This window comes from Emys orbicularis, chromosome 15 (assembly GCF_028017835.1).
Source record: "Emys orbicularis isolate rEmyOrb1 chromosome 15, rEmyOrb1.hap1, whole genome shotgun sequence".
Lineage (NCBI taxonomy): Eukaryota > Metazoa > Chordata > Testudines > Emydidae > Emys > Emys orbicularis.
Window position 1 is genome coordinate 26,043,274 of NC_088697.1, and position 26,312 is coordinate 26,069,585.

A 26,312-nucleotide genomic window follows, 5' to 3' on the forward strand; every position below is an offset into this window, starting at 1 on the left:
CCAAGTTCAAAAATATTAGCCGTAAGTGCTTTCTCAGAAATTCCTGCCTCCCAGTCTCATCGTTAGACAATACATCTCAGGAGGCTGCAGAACTGTTGCATGAACCTCTCAGTAATTTTGTATCTCGTATTATGATGGCTGGTTGTGCATTCCATTATCAGGACCCTCGCTGCTGAAATGACTTGCTCTTGTATATGTCTGATCCATTTATGAGACCCATGAATTAAATCTGATTAAATAGCTAATAGCAATGCATGCATTGCTAATAGATTCCCATGAGCATCTCTTCCAGCTACCTCTTTTTAATGTTAACACGGTGATCCAAACTAGAATCCAGATTGAGACCAGCCATTTTATCAGGCATTTCTTCCTCTGTTTGAAATCCTGCTGTGATGTTGATTCGTCACAGATTGACAGTTTTACATACCATCAGATTAGTCACACTATAAATATGAGAACACTCCATATTGACTCTGTACATAGTACAATGTTGCCAACGCTTCCTGACTTCTATACATCAGTTTCTTTTCCATATGCCAGCCGTTTCCCAAATGTTGAAACAGATCTTTCTTCTGAATTCGACGTTATTGTTCCTGCATATCCTTCAGTTACGTATTGCATAGTAGGCTTCTGATTGGCAACTGGAAGACAAATGCATATTTGTTGATGTCTTTGTATAGACTGAGGGGGTTATTTTGATGGAAATTCATTCTTGCTACAACATTACTGATAAATCCAAAAGAGATGGTTTATAGATATTACAGTGACAGGAGCTCTAGCAATTTTTAAGAGTGATTGAGCTTGTGGTCAAGAAAATAATTGGTTCTTTCTACTAAAGCTAGTTGAAATACTTAAAATTTTGCAATAAAATCTTTCCCCTTTTTTTGACAAAAATGTTTGATTTTTTTCCCCTCCCTCATTTTTTCTACCAATTATGGAGCTGATGAAAGTTTGTCAAATGTAAGGTTGACATTTATTTTAAAAAAAGAATTATTTTATTTCAAAAGTGTTTGCAAATTTCCCTCCCTTTTTCGACTAGTCTGACTTTTTAGCCATAAAGCTGCATGTGTTTATATAGATTCTAATGGTACAGTAGGAACACACTTTACAGCAAGGTGTCCCACAGAGTTTTAAAATGCAGCCCACAGCTGGCTCTTCCTGTAACTACAGAGAGAGGACAGAGCTGATGAAGTGCAGGTGTGTTTTGCTGATGAAATCAGCAAACAAGCAATTTCTGATAATCTAACGAAGGTACAAGTCCCACCAAATATTACACGTGTGCATATTTATTTGATAAAAACATTTATGTAAATATTCATACATCTTAATGCCAGGGGGAGCATTACAATCATCTAGTCTCACTTCCTGCATAACAGGAGACAAGGAACCTTACCCAATAATTTCTGCATTGAGCCCATGATTTGTGTTTGAACTGTAGCATAGACTTTAGAAAGACACCAGTCTTGACTTAAAGACTGCAAGTCATGGAGTATCCATCACGTCCCTAGAGAAGGGTGCCCCTTAGATTCACGGCAAGTTGCCAAGGAAGTTCTTGGTGTCTTGAAATTTGGGTAGCCCCTGCTTTGCAGCATTTTACCACCTGCAATGTTTTGGAAAAGGCAAGGTCTTATCTCCTTGCCCTCCCTTATCTTTCACACCTCGTCACCTCCAAATAACTAATAATGAGTTTAGAGGTGAGCATTTGTCATTTATAATATTTGTGAACATGAACATCTAATAAAAACCAAATAAAGGCTGCAATTTTTAAAGACACGTATGGGAGTTAGGTACCCAGCTCCCTGAATTCCAATGGGATTTGTACAATTAACTATTAGACTCCTTCAAAAAACCCAATCAAAAGCTTTAAGCATAAATGTAATCTGTAATGGGTTTCCCAATTATGGTGAATGTGAGAGATGGTTAAAAATGGTCATGTGTCTGCAGTGGGCATTGGGCCTATTAAGAAGGTTTGACTAATCTATATGATTGAAGCTTAAGATTTGCACTTTGCAAATCTTTCCTAAACAATGAGGTTGGCTTGAACCTGGTCGGGTTGAAGTCAGTAGCAAAACTCTGATTTCAATGGGATCTTCAATGGCCTGGGATCGTGGTGGTAGCTTACCTTGTCCATTCTTCTCAGGGGCTTGATTGTCTTCATTAGACCTGGATTTGTAACTCTCCAGTGTCTGCTCTGAAGTGTCATTTTCTGTGCAGATAACAAATGCAAATAAGAAGTTGCAGCTTTTTTCATACATTTGCCCACCCTGCTATCCCTGCATGACCAAATACTGAACTAGAAGAATATCCAGTGGTAAGAGGGCAATTCAGTCTTCATGTCCATTCAGTAGTTGGACTGCCAAAAAGGAGCTGATTTGTGCCAATCCTCTTGTCCACTGAGGTTTGGCCTGAGACCACCAATCATTTCCCCTTGGATCCTGAACAGCGGTTTGTAATAACTTTCAGTCACCACTGACACAGGCTTGATTTTAACCAATGACCTAGATATGCAAGGATCCCATATCCTGTTACCAGTCCCCTTAACTATCCAGTCCCTCACACCCATCCTAAACATAGACATTACTGGAGATTTAGATTGTGTGATCACTCACCTCTCTTCCAGACTCCGTGTGCTTTTTGCAGCTTCCTCATGAAGAGCAGGACGATGATGAGCATCACAAAAATGAGAACCGCTACCAGGACTGGCAACAAAACACTTGTTTGCCTTCGTCTGATTCCTTCAGAATTAAGATCTGTTTCTATAAAAAAAATATTTTTAATATAGTTAGGTAGCTACTACCTGCGATGTTTAGCTAATAAGGTGAGGACTGTCAATTAGAGAGATTGCCACGTGATCGGTTAGGAATGCCGAGGCCTGTTCATCAGAAATAAAGGAGCTGACAATGTAGATAATGTGAGATCATTTTTAAGCCTGATGATTAGATTGTTCTTCAAGTTTGTGTTTGAGAACATACTGGCCACAAAAGGGGCAAGTTGACAATACTGGAGACTGGTTTCAGGCTCTGAGCCAAAATCCACTGTAGTCTTTTCATTGAGTTTAGTAGTTTATGAGAGAAGAAATACATAGGAAACAGCAATGTAAACTTCCCCATCGTTGACATGGAGGAGCCAGGACAAATTTTCTGCTTGTGTAAAAAATGGGAAAAACTCCACTGAAGTCAGTGGACCAGCAGAGAATTTAGCCCAATGCCTCTAGATGCTAATATTGTTTTTGGTCTCCATGGGCCCCTATGAGATTCTTAACAAGGGCAACCCTATAGTGTCCTTCATGGTGGGTTTGGTGATGTAGACACTTGGCTGCTGGTAACCAGGCTGACTTCAGGAAGGCCCATTTCATATTTAGTATTAACAAGAACTTACTGATGGTGGCACTACAATTCAGAGTTGTTTCTTCATGGCTTATTGATGGTTCTTCTGTCCCAGAGGTTTCTTCTGCAACGGTCACATTTAATGTCGTTTCAGATCCTGTAGAAATGAAAAGTGTTTCTCTGATTAGCCCAATCACAGTCACCCAGATTATTTACACTTTGCTGTATTAATTCAACATTTAATGATTCCAAGGAATATATATATGGGCCGGCTGGTTTAAATTGGGATAGCAATAGTGATTTCAATGGAGCTATGTTGATTTACATGAGTTGAAGATCTGGCTCTGTATTCTTTAGGTGGTATTAATTATAAAACTGAGGGTTTCTATCTTTGCCACACTGTAGAAGGATCAAGCAATTAAGCCTCAAAATAGCTCTCGTAGGTTTGCAAGTGTTGTTTCTGTTTTACAATTGAGGAAACTGAAAAACAGCAAGTTAAGTGAGTTGGCCAACATTACAGTGTGATCCAGTGTTACAAGTTAGTTTAGAATTTGAGTTCCTGGCTCCCAGCCCCGTGTTCAATTCATTAGATTACCATGTTATTCCATCATTAAGAAATTTACCAGTGGTGATGTTGGAGTTTTGAGTTGATTGTTCATTGCTTATTGCTGGTACATCTGTAACAGATGTTTCTTCTGTGATGTTCAAAGTTCTTTCTGGCTCTGTAGAAATAAAAGTAGAAAATATTTTGACTTCCTTATCCCTTTCAGTAGTCTGATCAGAAACCCAAACTATGGACAGACTCAACAAAAATTCTGCCTTACTAAGTCAGTATTTCAGGTCTCTGACAATGTGTTTTGTGGAAACTCTTAGCTACAGTTCTAATAAATGCTATTTAAGGCTGGAGTTTTCAGAAGTGCCTTAGGGCCAAACCTTGATGTTCTTACTCAAAACAAATGGATATAAAACTGGCCATCAGGGAGTTTAGACTTTAAATTAGATGAAGGTTTCTAACCATAAGAAGTTCTGGAATAGCCTTCCAAGGGGAGCAGTGGAGGCAAAAGACATATCTGGCTTCAAGACTAAGCTTGATAAGTTTATGGAAGGGATGGTATGATGGGATAGCCTAATTCTGGCAATTAATTGATCTTTGATCATTAGTGGTAAATATGCCCAATGGTCTGTGATGGGATGTTAGATGGGGTGGGATCTGAGTTACTACAGAGAATTCTTTCCTGGGTGTCTGGCTTAGGGTGACCAGACAGCAAGTGTGAAAAATCGGGATGGGGGTGGTGGGTAATAGGTTCCTATATAAGAAAAAGCTCCAAATATTGGGACTGTCCCTATAAAATCAGGACATCTGGTCACCCTAGACTCTGGCTGGTGAGTCTTGCCCACATGCTCAGGGAATTTTCCTCCAGGGCAGACTGGCAGAGGCCCTGGGGGTTTTTCGCCTTCCTCTGCAGTGTGGGGCACGGGTCACTTGCTGGAGGATTCTCTGCACCTCGAAGTCTTTAAACCACGAGTTGAGGACTTCAATAGCTCAGACATAGGTCAGGGGTTTGTTACAGGAGTGGGTGGGTGAGATTCTGTGGCCTGCTTTGTGCAGGAGGTCAGACTAGAAGATCATAATGGTCCCTTCTGACCTTAAAGTCTATGAGTCTGAGTTCTTTCTCACTCCTTACTCATGTAAACTCCCACTGAAGACAAGACATCGTATTCTTTAGCTAATATTAATTATAACAATACTTAGACTTTTCCACCTTCAAAGCACTGTACAACACTCGCTGTAGCTGAGTCTCAAATGCCCAACAGGTGAACATTAATGATCCCCATTTTACAATATGGGAACCAGAATCAGAGGCTGATGTTTTCTAAATCATGACGGCATTTGGATGCTTGGTAGGAACTGGACATGGAAATTCCTGAAGCAGCTTTGGAAAGTCTCAGTGGAGCCCTTAAATGACTTGCCCAAGGTAATGCAATAAATCAGTGGTAGACCCCAGATTAGAACTGGGGCATCCCTGCCTCCCAGCCCTGTTCACTAAAGCACATGGCTGCTTAGCTTACAAGGACATTCATTAGCACACATACCAATGGTGCTGTTCGCATTCTGAGTGGCTGGTTCACTACTTGTTGCTGGTGCTTCTGTACTAGAATTTTCCTCATTTACTGTTAGTGTTACTTCTGACCCTTTAGAAATGAAAAGAGAAATGTTTTATTTTTCTTATACACAAAGATAACTGTACATTCAGAGTATAAATTAAACTCACGTTTGTAAAACAAAATTGGTCTATATGCTGTGTCGATCTATGACATTACACATACAGTGGGAGATTTTCAAAGGCAAGGATTCTCTAAGATGTTTAGATGCCTAACTTCTATGAAATTAATGGGAATTAGGCAGCTAAATACCTTTGAGGATCTGGGCCAAATTGCATTGGTGTAAAAAAAAAAAAATAAAAAACGTTAACTGACTAATTTCCATTTCCAAATCTCTTCCATAAAATAACTATGCATAGCCAGAGAGACCCCTTTAAAGGTTGGAAAGTCTCTCACTGTCAAACAATTCATAGTTTATATAGTCGTAATGAAGCTCCTCCCGCCCTCTTTATATCTGGGGACAATCCTGCTGTTATCACTTGAATAACTTTACAGCTTAAGCCTTCAAGTGTGTTGACCATGCTTATTTCCTGTCAGCCTGTGGCACAGTGCCACCTAGTGCATCCATAGGGATAGGTATTAATAAAATCATAGCATGCATTGATGGAACTATGACAATTGATACCACCTGAGGACCTGCCCCCATATGTTTGTCTTCACTACAAAGAGAGAAGTAGAGAGGGCAGTCTCCCTCTATGATGGATGCAATTCTAAAATGCTCACCTGTGTGTAACAACTATTGTGTTTTGTGTTTCAAGAATCGTTGCAACAGCTGTAATATAAATTTGTTCTCAGCAGCATTTCCATCTGCTCTACACATGACATTTTAACAAATTGCCTTAATGTCATTAAGAAAAAAAAAAAGTACTTACAAATAGTTATGTTGGCTGGTAGTTCCCTCTGCTGGGTAGGTATTGCTGGTAAGCTGGTACTAGATGGCTTCTCAGGTACAGTGGTAGGAAAGTTTGGTTGGCTGGATCCTAAAGGAATATCCACCAAACAAGACATGAAAATCGGAAGACATATTTTAGAAATAAACCCAACCCAGAAAGATGGAATCCAGATCTGAAATTTCCTGAGCTCCAGATACATTTGGCTCTAGGTTTTGATATGGGGCCAGCTATCCATTTTTTTCCCCAAAATGATACGAAATAAACAAAAAGTGAATTTAAAATTCTTCCCAGTAGAGTGCAGAGGGTTTTGAGAGAAGATGGTGTTAATATTTGGATTGGACTTTGTAGCAATCACTGGAAAAGAAGAACCCAATTCTGAACACAATGCAAGTAGTATTCTGTACTATCCCTGAGTATTCTTTTGCAGCCCATATTCTGGGCAAAAGAACTTTACAAATAATTTTATATGATTTATTTCACAATCATGTAGACACATATAAATAATAAACAAATAACATTGGCCAAACAGTTTGACCATGATATCGAACCTTTCCCCACTAAGCCCCAGATTGCCTTAATTCAGCACTACTCCACAATTTATATTGTTTAATTTACAACAGTGAAAAGAGTTTAAAATGTGGAACCTACCAACAGTTGTCTGAGAAGAAAAAACTTCCTGTTGGGTACTTGTTGCTAGAGATATGCTCCCAGGTGATGTCTGTATTATAGATTGCGGGGTAGCTTCTGTGGATTCTAGTGGAATAACCAATGCATTAAAGAGAGAACCGTGATAAATGATATTAACGAAATTTTTTTTTTAATAAAAATCAGTAGCTTTTTATTATTGTACTTACCCATATAATCCTGAGGATGCTCAGAGGTCCTCGTGCTTATTTCTAACACATTTGGAGCTGAGCCTGTAGTAGTCACTGGAAAACAATAATAATAATAATACTTGGAATTTCCCTAGTTTCTTTCATCTGAAGCTCTCCAAGCATTTTACAAGCATTAACTGAATCTAACAGTATGTATGGGAGGTAGATAAGTATTAGGCCCATTTTACAGATGGTAAACAGAGGTACAAGGAGCAGAAGTCCGGTGGCACCTTAAAAACTAACAGATTTATTTGGGCATAAAGGTTTTTTTACCCACAAAAGCTTATGACCAAATAAATCTGTTAGTCTTTAAGGTGCCACTGGACTCCTCGTTGTTTTTGTGGATACAGACGAACACGGCTACCACTCTGATACTTAAGGAGCAGAAGTGAATGTTCCAATGTAACACAGGAACCCAGGACTCCCACTGACTTTAGCGGGCTTTGGATCAGGTTCACTGTGAGTAAGAGGCAGAGATGGTAGTAGAACCTAGGAATCCAGCTCCAAGTCCCTTCTTTAACCACTGGAGAGTACAGTCTTCCAAAACCAGACACTGAAGAGACCTTGTTCTCTGAATAAAGCAACAGAGGGTCCTGTGGCACCTGAAGAAGTGAGGTTCTTACCCATGAAAGCTTATGCTCCCAATACTTCTGTTCATCTTAAAGGTGCCACAGGACCCTCTGTTGCTTTTTACAGATTCAGACTAACACGGCTACCCCTCTGATACTTGTTCTCTGAATGGTAGACCACACCTTCAGTTATGCATCTATATCTATGCAAAGAAATAACAGAGTAATTCAGTGTGGCCTAGTGGATGGGGGCCCTGTTTTAGGACTCAAGAGACCTAGGTTCAAGTCCTAGCTTTATCACTGGTTTGTTGGGTGACTTTGCTACTGTGCCTCAGTTTCCCCATCAGTAAAAGGGGGTTGATAATACTGATGTGTGTTGCAACATGCTTTGAGATCTATTCATGAAAGTCACTATACAAGAGAGTGGTATTATTCTTGAAGCTCAAATGTTAAAAGGAATCACCACCAATCAACCAATGCTTAAATAAAAGCTGTTCTTACTGAAATTTTCAAACGGGAAAGATACGGTCAATCTTTCTCCACGTAGGGTTTCATGACGAATGACACAACTGGCTGTTGAATCTCGGTTGTATGCATGAACTACGAGACTGCTGGTTGTGTTGCATTTCTTTCCATCGTGTTCAAACTGGTGTTTGATGTCACCTAAGTAGCCATTTGAAGAAAACATTTAAGTGCTTAACCGTCAAAAGCAATTTAATGAAAAACCTTCCAGTCACAAATCTGCTTTACTTTTGGTCTGCTAAATCAACACATGAATGCTGAGCAAAAGTGTTTCCATTGTGTAAATGGATCACAGCAGAGCCCACACAGAGCAAAGTCATGTTTTTGACAGAATCGCTTAGTTCCTATCTACACACTACCATGCACTGAAAAAAACCTACGAGTTCTGTTCTACTTCACTATAGCAGAATTCACTATAAGCATATAAGCAAGTTCCACACCATTATGGATAGTGTGCTCACACGAGCACCTCTGATCTCTCCTGAATGGAATCAACTGGGTCATAGCCATATACTGCTAAAGGGCTTTAAACTCAAGAGATGAGGGCCTATAATTTTGAAGCAGGACAAGGATCTGAGTTTTGGTTCTGCAGTCAACACAGAGATCTGAGTGCAGCATTGTCACCACAGTGAAGTTCCCAGATAGCTTTGTTACCATATTCACACAGATCGCAGTTGTTAAATCTACAAATAAATATATACTATGAATGCCCAATATTTGCACATACGATAACAATTCCTGATACAGCAGTTTTAATTTTTAAAGCACTGTATTAATCCTCCCATCAACCCTGTGATGTCGCTTTCATCATCCTTATTTTATAGCAGGGGAAAGAAACACAAAGAGATTAAGTGACTTGCCTAAAGTCATCTAGTAAACTAATGGGACAGCCAGACTGAGAACACAAGCATTTCTGACCCCCAGTTTGCTGCTATTAGATGATGTTACCTCTTTATTAACAATGCCATGTGGAAAAACAAGGATGTAGTTAATGATGTAAAGGAATAAATGACTAAATTCTAAATGTGTGTGCTAAATCAGTTCTTTTCAAATTTTTCACAATAATCTCAAATGGCATTTTCTATTGTAGGCATTAATGTTTTGAAATCTATTCACAGTATCTGTCAATTGCTAAGACAAGTGATCATTAATACTTTGAGCCTAGAACCTCTTCCTAGAGCTAGCCTTCCCTCTTAACTCTGTATTTATAATTTTCAACCAGAGAAATTCCTTGGTTCTAGCCTTCTTTAAAGAAGGAGATAAAATTTATCACCCAACAAAATTAATTTTTTTCCATTCAAAACTATAATCCATTTAATTTGCATGTACTGCAAACAGATGAGAGAATTCATCATCATTCTTTAATATCAAATCCTGCATTATAAAACTCTATTCAGGTATCAAACAAAAAAGCCTGGAACAATATGGATCCTTAGTTACACAACTACATTTCCCAGATGCCCATGTGATGTAAGGTCAAAGGGCACATTGCATCAGGTATAAAATGCTCCAGCTTGGGTCCCACCCCTATTCTATAAAGCTCCAAACTGCCAAGAGAGCACATAGGTAAGCAGCAGTTTTTAAATTCTCCAGGCCTCAGTATTGCATGCACAAATGCATAATCAGATTAACAAACTAAGCAAGGTACATTACTTTGAAATAATGCAGCAGTTATGCAAGATATAAAAGACCTCTCTGGGTTGCATGGTGTAACATTGTCCATATAATCTACATCTTTATTACTTTCTAGATAGGCTGCACAACTCCTAATCCCCCAAGCTTCCTTTAAAATAGGGAACTCAGAAAACATATTTTACCAAGATTATAGGTGAAGACTTGCCAAGCTTTGCTTCATGACCCAAAATACAAATACAATTTTCACTTCACGTTCCAAAATAGCAAGTAAAGTAGAGAGGAAACCATTAACACCTATTCTTTCATATCTATCCCCCACATACTGAAAGTGACCTGCATTTCCTCTTGCATGCGTTGCTGCTCCCGCTAGCAAGGCAGTTATTATTGGATCACAATATTTAGAACCGTTGTTTAAACCACGCAAGTAAATTCAAACTAGCTCCTTACTCTCCCTTTAGATACATGTGCTCAGAGCTCTACCAGGGAAGACGGATCTTCATTAACTGACACTGGGAGGCATTTGGTGGGTTGAGTGCCAGGAACCAGGATCTGAGTTCCAATGTTGGCTTTTATGGGGTTGTTGTTTGGGCTTGAGCGAGTCACTCAAGGACAGATAGTGCAACCTTCAGTAAGCAATGGAACTACTGGCATGGGTAAGTGCTATATTCAGTGTGAAAAGAGGATTCAGAATCTGGCTCTTAACCTCTGCGTTCCTCAGCTCCCCACCTAGAAAATGGGGTTAGTCACAGAGGTAGTTTGAAGATTAACTACTATGTCTGTGCTGTAAAAATTGTGCCACTGTTAGCTGTCCTGAGTCAACCCTCTCCCTTTAAAAAGAGGTCTCCCCAGCATTTAGCACTTGTATCCAGTTCTCAGGTCTCCCATCCCCAGGTACTGAGACCTTTCCAAACTGGACCAGTGCTGGTTCAGTGGTATTTGTACAGTACATTAATGGCTGATAAGAATATTCCCAACAAACAAACGCCACTCAGTGGCCATTTAAAACTCACCATAGACTTCCAGCCCATTATTTAGCAGCCATGTAATCTGAGGAGGGGGCTTACTTCCCTGGGTGAAGCATCTTAGTACAATCTTTTCTTCTTTGCCATTGGTTCTAATATCTGATACTTCCAACTGTGGCTTGGAGGGAGCAGCTGTAACAAAGAGATACGTGATGAGATTAGGCTCTTACAGTCTTCTGCAATCAGCCTTATGATTGGTTGCATGTACCTCACCCTATATTATTATTTCTTTCAATTAAGGCTGCACCTCAAGGCCCCAGCCAGGATCAGGGCTCCATGTTGCTTGGCACTATACAACTGCATATGACGATGCAGTCCCTAACCCTAAAAACTGGACATGTCTGCCTGATTCCTTCCCTGGCCCCATCACTGGTTAGAGCAGCATACGGAGGGGATCCTAACTTGCACCAGCTGGCAACAGTTTCCAAGAGATTGTTCCCCAGCTGAGCATCGCTAGAGCACAGTATGTTGTGACTATGCCTGTTTGGCCCCCAGACATTCCCTTTTCCCTGTGCTGGGGATGAAGTATAGCAGGGACGGTGTCTCTGTATTCACTGGGAACACCTCCACACTAGAACCTCTCCAGCAAAGAAGCGAGGGCCAGATTCCATCCTGCACTGCCCAAGGACAGAGAGAGGGGGCAGAGAATTTGGCCGACCATCCACACTGAGCTGCATTTAGGGTACTTTATTTACTCACTGTACTTCAGACTTTTAAGACTAATACTCTAGGCTCCCTACCCCTATCTTATTGGTGACTTTCTCTGTTGGCCACTGTCATTCCCAGCTTCCCATTCAGTTCTGCAGCTCTAGCCTATGATGGAAAGGAGGCTGCTCCACAAGGCAGCTTTGCAGTCAATCACAGCATTAAGTAGGAGAAATCAGTGCCCCAGTATTTTATGAAGCCCAAAGGCATTCTGGCACGCTAGTACAAGGGCCCAGAAAGCTTAAGAAGCACTAATCTCTTCTAATCAAGTAATGCAGTTATCTGTGAACCCCTAAAAGGAATTTATCCTTCTTTCCACTGGCTGCCCTCCTCCTTCCCTATTTTATATCCTTCACAGAAGTTATCACTTCATGGTGTTGCCCCTTCTATCTCTCCAATACACTGTAAGAAAGATAGGGTATAAAATATGTATTAATTAAGCAACTGCTTAACTGATTACCCATATCTATTACCTTTAAAAAAATTTCAACTGCTTCACTAAAGAAAAGGACTCAAGAGTTGAATTTAATTGTATAGAGCTGTAGTAACTTAACAGCAAACAGTAGTATAGGATTTGAGGGGGTCAACAAGAATGTTGGGGATCGAGTGGATATAATGTACTTAAATTTTCAGAAAGCCTTTGACAAGGTCCCTATCCAAAGGCTCTTAAGCAAAGTACGCTGTCATGGAATAAGAGGGAAGGTCCTCTCGTGGATCAGTAACTGGTTAAAAGATAGGAAACAAAGGGTAGGAATAAATGGTCAGTTTTCAGATTAGAGAGAGATAAATAGTGGTGTCCCCCAGGAGTCTGTACTGGGACCAGTCCTATTCAACATATTCATAAATGACCTGGAAAAAGGGGTAAACAGTGAGGTAGCAAAATTTGCAGATGATACAAAACTACTCAAGATAGTCAAATCCCAGGCAGACTGCAAAGAGCTACAAAAGGATCTCACAAAACTGGGTGACTGGGCAACAAAATGGCAGATGAAATTCAATGTTGATAAATGCAAAGTAATGCACATTGGAAAACATAATCCCAACTATACATATAAAATGATGGGGTCTAAATTAGCTGTTACCACTCAAGAAAGAGATCTTGGAGTCATTGTGGATAGTTCTCTGAAAACATCAACTCAATGTGCAGTGGCAGTCAAAAAAATGAACAGGATGTTGGGAATAATTAAGAAAGGGATAGATAATAAGACAAAATATCATATTGCCTCTGTATAAATCCATGGTACACCCACATCTTGAATACTGTGTGCAGATGTGGTCACACCATCTCAAAAAAGATATATTGGAATTGGAAAGGTTCAGGAAAGGGTAACAAAAATTATTAGGGGTATGGAATGGCTGCCATATGAGGAGAGATTAATAAGACTCAGACTTTTCAGCTTGGAAAAGAGACGACTAATGGGGGATATGATTGAGGTCTATAAAATCATGACTGGTGTGGAGAAAGTAAATAAGGAAGTGTTATTTACTCCTTCTCATAACACAAGAACTAGGGGCACCAAATTAAATTAATAGGCAGCAAGTTTAAAACAAACAAAAGAAAGTATTTTTTTCACACAACGCACAGTCAGTCTGTGGAACTCTTTGCCAGAGGATGTTGTGAAGGCCAAGACTATAACAGGGTTCAAAAAAGAACTAGATAAGTTCATGGAGGGTAGGTCCATCAATGGCTATTAGCCAGGATGCGCAAGTATGGTGTCCCTAGCCTCTGTTTGCCAGAATCTGGGAATGGGTGATGGGATGGATCACTTGATGTTTACCTGTTCTGTTCATTCCCTCTGGGGCACCTGGCATTGGCCACTGTCGGAAGACAGGATACTGGGCTGGATGGACCTTTGGTCTGACCCAGTATGGCCGTTCTTATGTTCTTATATAAAGCAACAAAAAATAGCATTGAACTATGATTTGGCTAACAAACTAGAAAATGGGTTCATATAACTATTTACGTTTTCAGAATCAAACTACATAACCACAATAGAGAATAACACTTATACTCAATCACTATCTTGGGAAGGTGACCTTGTTTAAATTTTGACTAAGAGTCCCTCAGAATAGGGCCTCACTTGTGCCAATTGGTTATCAACTCCAGTGTTGCGAACACAACAGAGGAAATACAATACAAAGATAGATCACAAGGTAATTTGGTTAATTACTTACATATCAATTCACCAAAGTAGTCAACGCTTTTAACCTACTTCACCACAAATTATATTAACCCCAGGATCTGGCTAACACTCCTAACTAACATAAACTCTGCATTTATGACAAACTGTATAGACTGAGTGCTGTTCAAGAAGCTTGAACACTTGATCTCATTTTATGTCTGTATATACCGAGAACTTGAAAAGCAGTATGAAACCATTAACTGTTGTAGACACACATGCAGCAGTCTGCAATCTTAGGTAACAGTAATTTGTTCAGTTTCAAATCTATGTTATAACAATCTTGACTGGAACCTATTACAAAATAAGGAAACACTTTGCAACTCTGTGACCATCTTTAAAGCATATGGGAGCATATACTCTTCTTTAATAATTAGGTGTCCAGTTTCAGGAAGTGGTAAATTGACTGTTTTGCAATGTGACCCAAAAGAAAGACTGTGTGTTGCTCATCACCAGATCTTTGCTCAGCTGTTAGCTTTCAGCTCAGATATCTCCACAACAGGAGTTGACCATGTGTAAATAGGCAGAGCAAAGGATGGACATGACTATAGTCTTTTCCTGGTCTGCTAGTGGGTAACCTGAGTTGCTGGAAAATAGAAAGAGATAGGTGACAACTAAGAGGACTCCCAGGTGGCCAGCCCAGGAACTCAGTTCTTCCTCCTTCCAGGTGTCTTTGGCTTTCAGGAAGCGATGTGCTGAAGGAGACAGGCTATTTTATCCTATTTTTGCTGGGTGGTCCAACTTTGTTCCTCTTCTTGGAGGTTCTGGGTGTGGCTCAATCAGATAGTGACCAATACTTCTCAAGATTCTAAATGTCCAGCCAAAATGAAAGTTGTCCTCTCTCACCATTCAATCAGAGAATGACATGTCAGCTGAATTCTCCCAGTGGACTTGAGTTTTCCAGTCTCTTTGTGCAATACATTTTCTCACTCCAGCTTATATGAAATAAGGTCATAACTTTGGTGCATCCATTTTGGGACATACCCTGAGCACCAGCTGGTTTGCTTGAGCCACCAACATAGCAACCAAATCACTTTTCATGGGCCCCTTTGTGGTGTATCCCTTGGCCTACTTTGCTGTTATGCTTACTCAGGGTGCAGTTTCTCTATCAACACTTAGCTAGTTGCTGAGATGTTCAGTTTAAGGTTCATATAATGTATACAGAGTCCCTCCATAGCCTTTGATGCTTTTCAAACTCCTTTTAATAGTTCGTTATACAATACAATGTCACTTCAAGAACTGTTATTCTTCAACAGGCTAGTAGACCTGTATAAATCTTCTGCTTTTGTTCTTTTTAACAACAATGGTGAAATCTTGGTATGTATGCTGAGCTGAGTCTTTGCATTATGAATCAAATAGTTACATTTCTGGCTATTCCACCCTGTGGTCAAGTGTCCTTATAAACATACTATTTGATTTCAGTTCCTTGTATTCACTGCCTCTTTTAGCACAAGCATATTTCACTAACTTGGTAGCATAAGCATATTTGATTGCTAGCATTAGCCTGACTTCCTCAGTTTATCACTTAAAGTAAAAACAAATCAATATGACCACAGTCCCTTTCTTTCCTAAAAGCATTGCCCATGAGGTAAACCCTGTCATTAAAGTTGATAATATTTTGCCCAATACTGTGCCACTTATAGTTGACTTCCCCCTTATGCACATTTGAATAATACAATTATATTTCATTAAGTTCCCTATTTGGCAACTCTATTTGGCATATTATATAATATTTTCACTTTTGATATGCATTTAATTTTTAACTCATTCACAGACAAGGAACAGGGGAGCTCTTGTTAGCAGTATCAGCAGTACGCTCTTATGAAAGGCTGCTCCAATTCTGCATTTCCTCAGCCTGTTGAAGAAATCTAGCTGTTAGGCATTGGATTTTTATTCTCTTAGCCCTCTGTTCTATCATTTCTAAAAGGTCTTGATACCTGGGCAATTCTTGAATAGTAATAACTCATAACTTTGGGGCCTTAGTTACTACAACACGGCCTCTTAAACATATTACAAAAGAATACAGTAAAATGGGATAGCCTTCATTCAGAAATAAAAGCATAGGAGGAGCTTGGATTTTATTAGAAACCTATGGAAATTTAGCTTCTCTAATGGAACTCACCTAAGACAGTAACATTCACTTTCTTGGTTTTGACTGGTGTGTCATAGTAGAAGCATGTGTATGTGCCTTCATCCTGTACTGTGACATTAGAGAGGCTGATAGATAATTTATTTTTTGAATAGTGGATAAGCTTGTATCTCTGATCTTTTAAACCTGTAAGTGAAAAAAGAATGGCATAGTAAGTGCATTGGTACATACGAGCGACATGGGTAACCAAAGTGATAACAGGTGAGATTGGCTTTGTTCATCAGGTGTGAATGACATTCTTTTTCATTCATTCGCTCTCAGTGTTTAATGAACAATTCTAGTGCTAATCATTCCTAGCTGGATCTATAGCAATACATTAAAAATAGTGCACATGAGGGGGAAGGGAGGTCATAACATTTCCTGTGTGTTTCAAAGCTCAGAAAGAAGTTTGGTTTGAGAGGCAGGTGGGTCTTGTGGGTAAAACATTCTTCTTGCACTCAGGAAACTACAGTTCAGTCCCTGGTTCTGCCACAGACTTCCTGTGTGACTTGGTGCAAATCTCTTTGCCTCAGTTTCCCATCTGTCAAATGGGGCTAATGTTAATTATTTATATTGCAGTAGCACTTAGAGGCCCCCAACCTAGACTGGGGCCTTATTGTACTAGGTGTTGTACAGACACGCAGTAGGACATGTCTTTGCTCCAATGAGTTTAAAGTTTAAAGAGATAAGACAGACAAAGGGTGGAAGGGTAAATAGAGGCACAGAGAGCTGAAGTGCTTTGCCCAAGGCCATGCAGCAGCCAGAACTGGGAACAGAACCAGGCTAGTGCACCATCCATTAAACCACACTGCCTCCTCTTAGACTTCCTTGCCTCACAGGGGAGGGTTGTGAGACTAAATTCATTGATGTTGGTTTATGGGGGTTCTCAAGATACTAATGGAATTTGGGTCCTGGGGCAGGTAAATGTCAGCAAATGTTTGGAGAATTACGAAGAGGCAGCATGGAAGGGGCTGTACCATGATCCAGTGCATGCAGGATAGGGTTAGGACTCCAGAGAGTGGGGATCTATTCCCCTCTTAGAGACAGACTCATGGTGTGACTTTATGCACCATCTCGCCGTGATGGGCCTGTTTCCCAATCTGCAAAAGGGGGGTGGAATTATGTAATACTCCACATCCATAAATCTTGAAGTATTAATGAGTTGTCTGATCCTCTAATCCTAGTTTTGCCTAATTAGTTGCCCTTTAACGAGATACCTTCCTGGAATATCCAGATCTCTCAGCAGATTAATATCTCTTTGGGCTTCCAAGACACTCCTAAACTCTTTCCCCTGTGTGACCCATGGGAATCTTGGGATTGAGTCGAGCAGGTCACATCAGCTCTCCCGCTGGCAACTCATGGGAGGGACATAAAGGGGGGCACATGACCTCCCCATGTGACTCCTCTCTGCCCCCAGCCTGGGCCTCTGTGCTGTCCCTGTCCCCTCCCCATCCCATGTTATGGGTGGGAGGGTCTGTCCTCCTGCTGCGCAGGATGCCAATGTCAGGCCTTCCACGCAGTTGCATCTCCTGGTGTCTGTACAGCCCCACTGGAGGACAGGGCTGGGGGCAGTACCCGTACAGCCACGCTGGAGGAGCTGCTGGCGTGGGGACCCACGTTCTGCTCCTTTTGCTGCTGCGGTTCCCTGCTGAATGTGCCCCCACCCCCAGTTGTTTGGGGAGGGGCACTTTTTGCCCTCCCGCATCCCCTCCCAAGCGGCGTCGCCTTTGCTCACCGCAATCACAACACAGAAACTAACAGCCTGCCTTTAAAGTGAACTGAAATTGAGGAAATGGGCCATCCATTGGGGGAGACTAAAGGACCTCAGAAACTTCTTTTTTTTTTTTAGCTGAGGCTTTTTAAGGCTTTAAAAATATTTAGGCGAGTGATGGAATCACAGGTGTTTTAATTTCTGAAAAGGACTAAATATGAAAGAAAAATAATGTTCAAATCATTGTTGTGTGTAAGCTAGCTGGTTAGTCATGTTTAATTTTTTGCCGTATGGAATAAGAAAATGATTTGTTAAGCTGTGTGTCACATTGCTTCTTTGAACAGAGACTTATGGTGATAAGATTGAGAACGCAAATGCCCACATATGGCATAAAATTTTGTGTCTCCACTAACATGGAAAAAAAGCAAAAATACGGTGCTTCAGACATATCAAGTACTTTACAAACACTAATCCTTGTGTTTAATATCACTTAAATATTATACACCCTGTAAGGAGATTATCACATGCCTTTGCAGAGGAATAGACTGTGGGTCAAACCCTCAGCTGGTGCAATATCCCTAGGTGTTGGAACTAGGGGGGCTGCCACACCCCCTGGCTTGAAGTGGTTTCCATTATATCCAGGGTTTACAGTTTGGTTCAATGGCTCTCAGAACCCCCACTACACAAATTGTTCCAGCAGACCTGACAATATCAGTGTAGTTTCACTGACTTCAATGAAGTCATGTAGATTGACACCAGCTAAAGATTTGGGTTTATAGACTCTTGGTACGATCTTCCATCCTAACCTACTATTACACCTCTTTGAGATTGGTAAATTAAATTGGACAAAATTTTCAAAAGCATATACGTGATTTAGGAGCTGGGCTAATAATAATAATGATAATAATATCAATATTTTAAAAGTTCACCATGTATTCCATTTGCAAATGTTTGCAAAATTTATTGACTAAATTATCTGGCAAATGTATTTGTCAGATTATTTATTCAATAAAATTTTGCAGTTATCCACTCAGCAATCATACTGATGATGATTTGAGCTGAAATTCTCAAAGGGACCCATTAGGTGTTGGGGACTCAGTTCACGCTGAATTTCAATGGGAGTTGGGTGCCAGATTCCCTTTGAAAAATCCCTGTTGTTTTTAGTGCATCTAGCAGCCCTAAGAGTGATCAGGGTCCACTATGCTATGCTCTGTAAGACAGACAGTCCCTGCTCCACAGAGCTCACAATCTAGGAGTGACAAGATGGCACTGGGGGACAGACAGGTGTGGGGTAGAGGACAAGGTAGCAGTAAACATGGGTGTGTTCGCATCAGTTAGCTGTCTCCATGGTATAGCACTCACCAGCTTCTTATCAAAACAGGTGCTTTTTTAATAAGTTAAAAACCAATGCAGATTCTAAGCAAGGAACACTTTGAACCTTCTTTCTCAGCTAAATCAGACACAATCTACAGCATGCGTAGGTCCTTTCAGTCAGTGGTGGGTTTTTGAGCTGGTGTTAGTTGTAAATACAGTTTATTCCCTGAGGCCCCATTTACAAACCACTCTGGTGGGGTTTCCATTTAATCAACTTCCTGTAGGAAAGCGACTGACTGTACAAGAGCTCTAAGTGGTGGGCCTGTAGGTGAGTCAGATCTTACAGTAGGTGGGAGATTGGAAAGACCACCGATGACTGACCCCTCTCCTACCAAATGGAAAGTAACATGGGTGCAGGTTTTGACACTTACCTCGGTGGCTTTTTAGAAAAATAACAAACCCCCGAGGGTTTGACCACTCCAAGGCAGATTCGTGGTCTCCGGTGAAATCACACTGTAGGCTTAAATCCTGCCCATCCTCCACAGTGACACTTTCAGTGTGAACCTCTTGAAAATCCCCTGCCAGAGAAAAACAGTTGTGAAATGCCCTGCCAGAGAAAAACAGTTGTGAAATGCGATGTGAGGCAAACTGAGCATTTTTGAGAGCATTCATTTTTCAAAAAGGCTTGTCTGCGAGGGGAAATTTACCAGCATAACTCTACTGGTATAATTGTACATTTATACCAATATAACTCCCCATGTAGACACTCTTGTTCTAGAATAAGTGTCCACTAGGAGTTATACTGGTAAATTTCCCCCAGTAGACAAGCCCCGAGAGTGAATCTCATGCCAACAAGAGGCGCTGGCTCGACAGACCTAAGGAGTGAACTCCTCTATCCCCAGAACAGGGACAGGATGGACAATGGCATCTCACGCTTCCCTGTACTGCGAATGTGCCGCTCTATCTAATTTAGGTACCTCTATGGTCTTCATCTGCCATAGGTATCTGGGCACCTCACAGTTATTAACATATATATTTATCCTCTCAGCATCGCTGTAAGGCAAGGAAGTGCTATTATCCCCATTTTGAAGGTAGGCCGCTAAGGCCCAAAGACACTCAGGTCCAGATTCAAAGGTATTTAGGTGCCTAAGTTCCATTGAAATCAATTTCCTAAATACCTTTGAGGATCTTGGCCTCAATGTCTGTGGCAGAACTCAGAACCCAACTCAAGTCTCCAGAGTCTTAGCCTGCAGCCTTAATCCCACAGCCATCTCTCCACAGCCCTCCCATAGGTGGCCTGAAGTCCCTCTATGGATGAGAAGAGGGTTCAGCGCTAGGACCCGTTTGATCTTTGGAAGCTCTGCTGAGACTCCCAACACTTGTGGTGGTGGTTTTGTGATGTTGCGCACCTGCCCACCACAACTGGACCCCTCAATTTATTTCACACAAGCCATCGAAGAGCCAGAAATAGGTGGATTCGATGAATAAGTGCTCCATGCATTTAAACACACAGTGGTTTTTAGTTACCAGCCTGGGCCAGATTTGAACAAATGACTCAAAGGTCAAAGCGCTGTCTTGCAATTACCCGTCGTTGTGCCTGATTTTCAGAAGTGGTGATCTCACAACTCCAGTTGAAATTAATAGTAATCATGGGTGCTCAGCACCTCTGAAAATCAATCCTTTTATATTCAAATGTCTAGATCAGGGGCGGGCAAACTGTTTGGCCTAAGGGCAGCATCAGGTTTTGTAAATTGTATGGAGGGCCAGTTAGGGGAGGGGGTCGTGGCCCGGCCCCCATCTCCTATCTGACCCCCCCCGGGACTCCTGCCCCATCCAACCCCCCCGTTCCCTGACGGCCCCTCTGGGACCCCTGCCCCATCCACCCCTCCCTGTCCTTGAGTGCCCCCGGACCCCCGCCGCCCCATCCAACCCCTCCTCTCATTCCTGACGGCCCTCCCCCGGGATCCCTGCCCCATCCAACCACCCCTTCTCCCTGTCCCCTGACTGCCCCCGGAACCCCTGCCCCTGACTGCCCCCTGCCGCCCCATCCAACCCCCCCTCCTTCCTGACTGCCCCCCCGGGACCTCTGCCCCCATTCAACTCCTTATTCCCCCCGACCCCTATCCACACCCCCGCCCCCGACCACCACCCCGAACGAGCGAGCTGAGGCCGTGGGCGAGGAGGAACAGCAAGGGAGGGGCCGGGGATAGCCTCCCGGGCCAGGAGCTCGGGAGCCGGGCAGGACGGTACCAGATGTGGCCCGCGGGCCGTAGTTTGCCCACCCCTGGTCTAGATCTTCAGTTGCAGTAAATTGGTACGGCGCTCCATTAAAGTCAGGATCTGGCCTAACATATGTAACTAAAAAGAAATTCCATTCTCCCAGCTCATTTTACAGTGAAGCAATAAAGTACGTTCCTCTTCCCAGCCAGAATTGATCACGCTGAGATATATAATGCACTTTGTGAAAATGTTTTATGGCCTTAAATTATTTTTGGCCTCCTCCAAACAAACATGCGTTGGAGAAATTACCAACAGCAGTAACTGTGTCAGAGCTAAGTAAATAGGCAGTTAAGGGAATTTATTTTTCAATCAGTTTTTCTTTTTAAAGTAGCTGCCTACAGCAAGTTGCTTGCGAGAGTGTGGGAGCGCTGAACCTTTGGGGCAATGGGTCTGCCTTGGTTGCACAAATAGGAAGCATTTTATTTTTTTAAAAGAACCAATAATGGCAATCTTAGGTTCTTTGCCACTGAAGTCAACAGGAGGTTTTTTACTGAGTTCAGTGACAGCAGGATTGGGCTCGCTGTAGGGAAGGTGGTAGACATGGAGGTCTGTAGCCACGTCCCCCTCCATGTCCTTACTCATCTCCCACCCGGGGAGTGGCAGAGGGAAATGGTTAGCAGTGTAGCTGGGAGCTCTCATGGAAGGCAAACTTCGTCCCAGGGTAAGTCACTGTAAATTGAGCTGGATACACACCCAAGGCTTCAGTTGTTGGTATCAATGTGGCCCTCACTGTCTGATCTATAGGGTCCATAAAGCTGCAAACTCTCATGGTACTTGAGCATTTTGCTGTCTACCCTGGTGGCCAGAACCAGGAAGCACAGAGGTTGTCCTTTTGCATGAAGGAGTGACTCATCCAATACAAACCAATTGTCCGTCCTCACTTAACAGCCCTATTAGTCATTGATCATAAAAAGAAACCGTGGGGCTGATTCTTCTCGTGCTTACGTTGTTTTACCCCAGTGAAATTCCATTGACTTAGTGGAGTTACTCCTGATTCTCACCAGTGTAAGTGAGGGGAGGCCTGTGGTGATGCTCTAGTTCACGCACAGCAACTGGACTTGAAGCCGTAATAAATTCAGGGAAGTCCTTGACCTGTGTGCAGAAGGTCAGACTAGATGATCACAATGGTCCCTTGTGGCCACAGAATCTATAAATTGGGATGTGTTTGTAAATTCTAATTCTTTCCGATTCAGTGGTCAACCCATTATTCAGCACCATAATGACACGTTGGCAAATCATTCAGTTCATGTCATTCAACAGAGGTGATTTTTTTGCTGCCGAATTTACATTCCTAATTATAATGACCGGGGCCGTTTTATGGACGCCTTTGTAGGAGACAAGCAGATAGTGACAACCATGAATATGTTGTGCTTTCCGTTTTAATGCCTCTGCAGGGCACAGAGACCAAAATTACCTCAATGAAAGTGACGTGAGAAATTATGATTGAGGAAGAAGTAGATTCGGTTGGTGTTTCTCCCATAGACGGCTCTTTGCTGGCAATCTATGTTCTATTTAAGTGGCTCAGCCTTATATTTGTTTATGTTTGATACCATCTCCATCTCCCAGTATTAAATTGTTTTTGAAACAAAAAAGGATCCATTATATGAGGGAAACAACAATAAGCTAGTTTTTCAGGTTTCATGACACTTAGAAGTGGTTGCCTCAGACTCAATGGCAAAAGAAAACATTCCTTTTGTGAGCCCTCCATAGTTCCATCTATAAAGATGTGCGTTACCAGGTTCATCTTGTTAGTGTAGCTGAGGTAGCCTTGTCTGTGGTTTTCCACAGGGCCTTTCTGCATCTTTACTATTTCCTGTCACTGACACTGGCGTGGGGGGTCTGTCAGCTCACACTCTTTGAAGTGAGAGAAACCAGACTCTAAATAGGAAAGCACGTTTAAAAAAAAAAAAGACTAAACCCCAGAACTGAACACACACAGACTTTCCATCTGAGACTGGGATGTCCACCAGCCATGACTCATGGGCCGAATTTCCTTCCTTCTCCGGGGGCAGTGTTGCCCTGTTCCTCCAGCACAGCGGTCCTAAAGCCATTGTAGCTGGTCACAAAAGGGTCATCATAATATAGGGAGATAATCATCTGATACCTCCTGATACTTGACATAATATAGGGAGATACTCATCTTGTTCCACTCCCTATGGACAGCGTAGGGGATGAAGTCAGGGTTATTTCTGTGCTCCATTGATCCCCAGTTGCTCTAATGACCCCACTGAGCCATTGGTACCTGGAGGAAATTAGAGCAGCCTCTAGGCTGTGCTGAATTATTCCATGGGAGCAGCCAGCTCAGGATTGCAGGGAGGAGTGGAGATTTGACCAGCTTCCCTTCCTCGAGTTGTCCCAAGTGCTCCTCAACCACACACAAGGACTGAGACCTGTCTCTAAACGGAAGTGAACAATGGCATTGTTTGGGTTTTCAGATGACTGGGCATTGCAGATCATTCACGTTCTGCACAGTATCTCCCTAGAGGGTTCCTTTGAGTAACCAGTGACCAGATCATGTCTCCTCTACCTCCATGAATGGGGCGAGGAGGACAGAAACCCCAGTGGCATAACGGAGAGTGTGGCTGCAGGGGATGGGAGGCCGTTTCTGCCGCATTGTTCTCCCTTCACCCAGCCCCATGGAAACTCGTCCATGAGGATTTGGATCTGCAGGTGGGAGAAAGCGGGGCTGGTGGGAAGGTGATGGTAGTGTCTGCACGTTGTTCCGTCACCCTCTCCCACTCGCTGAACCATGAATATCTCAGCCTGTGTTAATGCTGCCTGAGGCAGTGTTATCTTATTTGCTTCCACCTATGGAACTCTTCTTTTCTGGTGGGCGTTCTTAATGCACTGGCTGGTGGGGAGTCTCTGACAGCCCTACCCCATCAGAATTGCACCATGCTCCATAGAAGTGTTGGGAATCAAGTTACCTTATTAAAGTAAAATCTATAGGCATACGGGGACCAAATTTCACAACAGCCCCAATGCTGGGGTAATGTGAATTTATTCAGGCATCATGAAATGCCCTTCATTCCCGTCGTCCTCCCAACCCTCATGCAAACACACTCAGCTGTGGCTCAGAATTGCATATATTTATTGATGTAAAATTTGTTGATTACTTTTGAGGATGGCAAGGGGTGAATCTGGTAGCCAGTTTCAATGGCTCATCACCCCAGCCACCTGGGCCTTGACAGTTACACCTTTGAGAAGCCCAATGTATATCCCTAGGCCAGGTCCCTGGCTACAAGCTCTGTCTCCATGACCACCCCATTTCCCAGTTCCATGGAACAACGCAGAGAGCGTACACTGTAGTACAATCCATTCCTCCTCCTGGGGAAAACTGGAGAGCAAGAGGCAGCAGGACTGGGATGAATGGAGCAGCTCACGTCTCTGAGCTATTGTTTCAGACTGTCTGCAGACTCATACAGAAATCTCAATGGTTTACAACTCAGTTCATGTTTTCAACATTATCTTTACAACCATCAGACTAGAAATATCATTAACAAAGAAATGAACAGTGAGATTCTGCAGCAAGGAGTGAATTTTGTGGCAGATTTAATAACTGCAGAATACAGGGGGCCCTGCCTATGACTGGTTTGATTGTACAGTAGAACCTCCCTAATTTACACTGACATCTGGGAAGCTTATTGTATGCACAATGGGATTTTTGCAAATTAGAGTACAGTGGTTGGCCCCAAAAGCTGGTCAATTGCCTTAGATAATAACTTAATACTATGATCTCAGGATTGATTCGCTGTATTCCCTGGGTTTTCCCTAGAGTAAGTATATGGAACACTGCAAATATCAAAATAACCATATCCATTTAATTTAAGATTAAAATGACCAGTTTTAAAGGTGACCATTTAGTTAACAAACACAAGCAATAATGATATACCCCATCCCAGGGATGATGTAACATAAAGTGTACTTTGTCTATTTACTTTAATCTGGACTCGGATTCACAATACACTCATATAGTAGTATATTTTGCACTATTACCAAAGTCTCAGGAAATGAGACCCTACTGCAATTTCTTCTCTTAAATCATTGTAAAGAAGTGGGGCGAGACTATCCTTTTGGGGTTCATACTGCAGGCAGTGCAAAAATCATGCAAGGATCAGGAATGTCACCTGTAAATGTCCTTCAGTATGAATTATTGACTTGCATGGGCCTTTGTTTGTTTAAATCTGGTCATTATTTGACATGTCCACAGGCAATCCTTGCACACATGCTGATGTGTGTGAGTGATGAGGCGCAGGTTAGCAACATATGTAAACAGGGCTACATCCTGTAGCAGGAATAATAATACTGAACATTTATATAGTGCGCTGTTTTCAAAGCACTCTCTAAACATTAACAAGGCTAGGTTACCTTTCCAGCACACCTGGAAGGTAGCTGCCATTAGCCCTATTTTACAGATGGGCAAACGGAGGCAGAGAGACGTAAGACATGTAAGGCTATTTTGTGAGTCAGGATCAGAACTAGGATGAGAATCCAGCAGTTCCTGGCTCTCTGTCCTCTACACTGTGTTTCCAAGGCTTATAAGGCAAATGATTGTCATTAGGTTTAACAATTAATTGGAATTGGGTGGCCCTTAGGTGACAGAAGATCCTGTTGAAAAGCTTGGTGGCGATAGTGCAATGCAGCTAATAATAAAAAGCACTTTGGCATGTGGTGCAGTGAAGTTCTGTAAACAAAATAATTCTATTTAAGAGCTTTTAAGACCGACAGTTAAACAATGTCGCTTACCTTGCAGTGGTAACAAAGCCACGATACAGAGCACGGCGGTGAGATTCATGTTGTGGGATGTAAACGTAGCCTGTCTCTGTCTGCTATGCTGCACAAACTTCCTCTTCGCTTTAGAAGTGCAGACTTACAGTCGGTTCCTTTTCAACAGGGTGGGGAGTGGGGTTACCATGACTTCATCAGCGCTGAGGTCACTCCCTCCCTCTTCTTTTTCTGCTGCTCCCACTTGCCTTCTCGCTGGGTTGT

General features: G+C 42.1%; 1 protein-coding gene across 1 annotated transcript; it reads right to left on the bottom strand.

The window, feature by feature from the left end:
* Positions 1–510: 510 nt before the first annotated feature.
* Positions 511–26,118, bottom strand: CRTAM (cytotoxic and regulatory T cell molecule). The gene is made up of 14 exons (XM_065417337.1): positions 26,070–26,118; positions 19,475–19,621; positions 16,013–16,165; positions 10,994–11,137; positions 8,328–8,489; positions 7,237–7,311; positions 7,031–7,135; positions 6,362–6,469; positions 5,421–5,519; positions 3,950–4,048; positions 3,379–3,483; positions 2,610–2,750; positions 2,123–2,206; positions 511–641 (listed from the first exon to the last, which is right to left on the bottom strand). Exons 1-14 carry the CDS (start codon positions 26,116–26,118, stop codon positions 511–513), a joined length of 1,602 nt encoding a protein of 533 aa, XP_065273409.1.
* Positions 26,119–26,312: the final 194 nt, after the last annotated feature.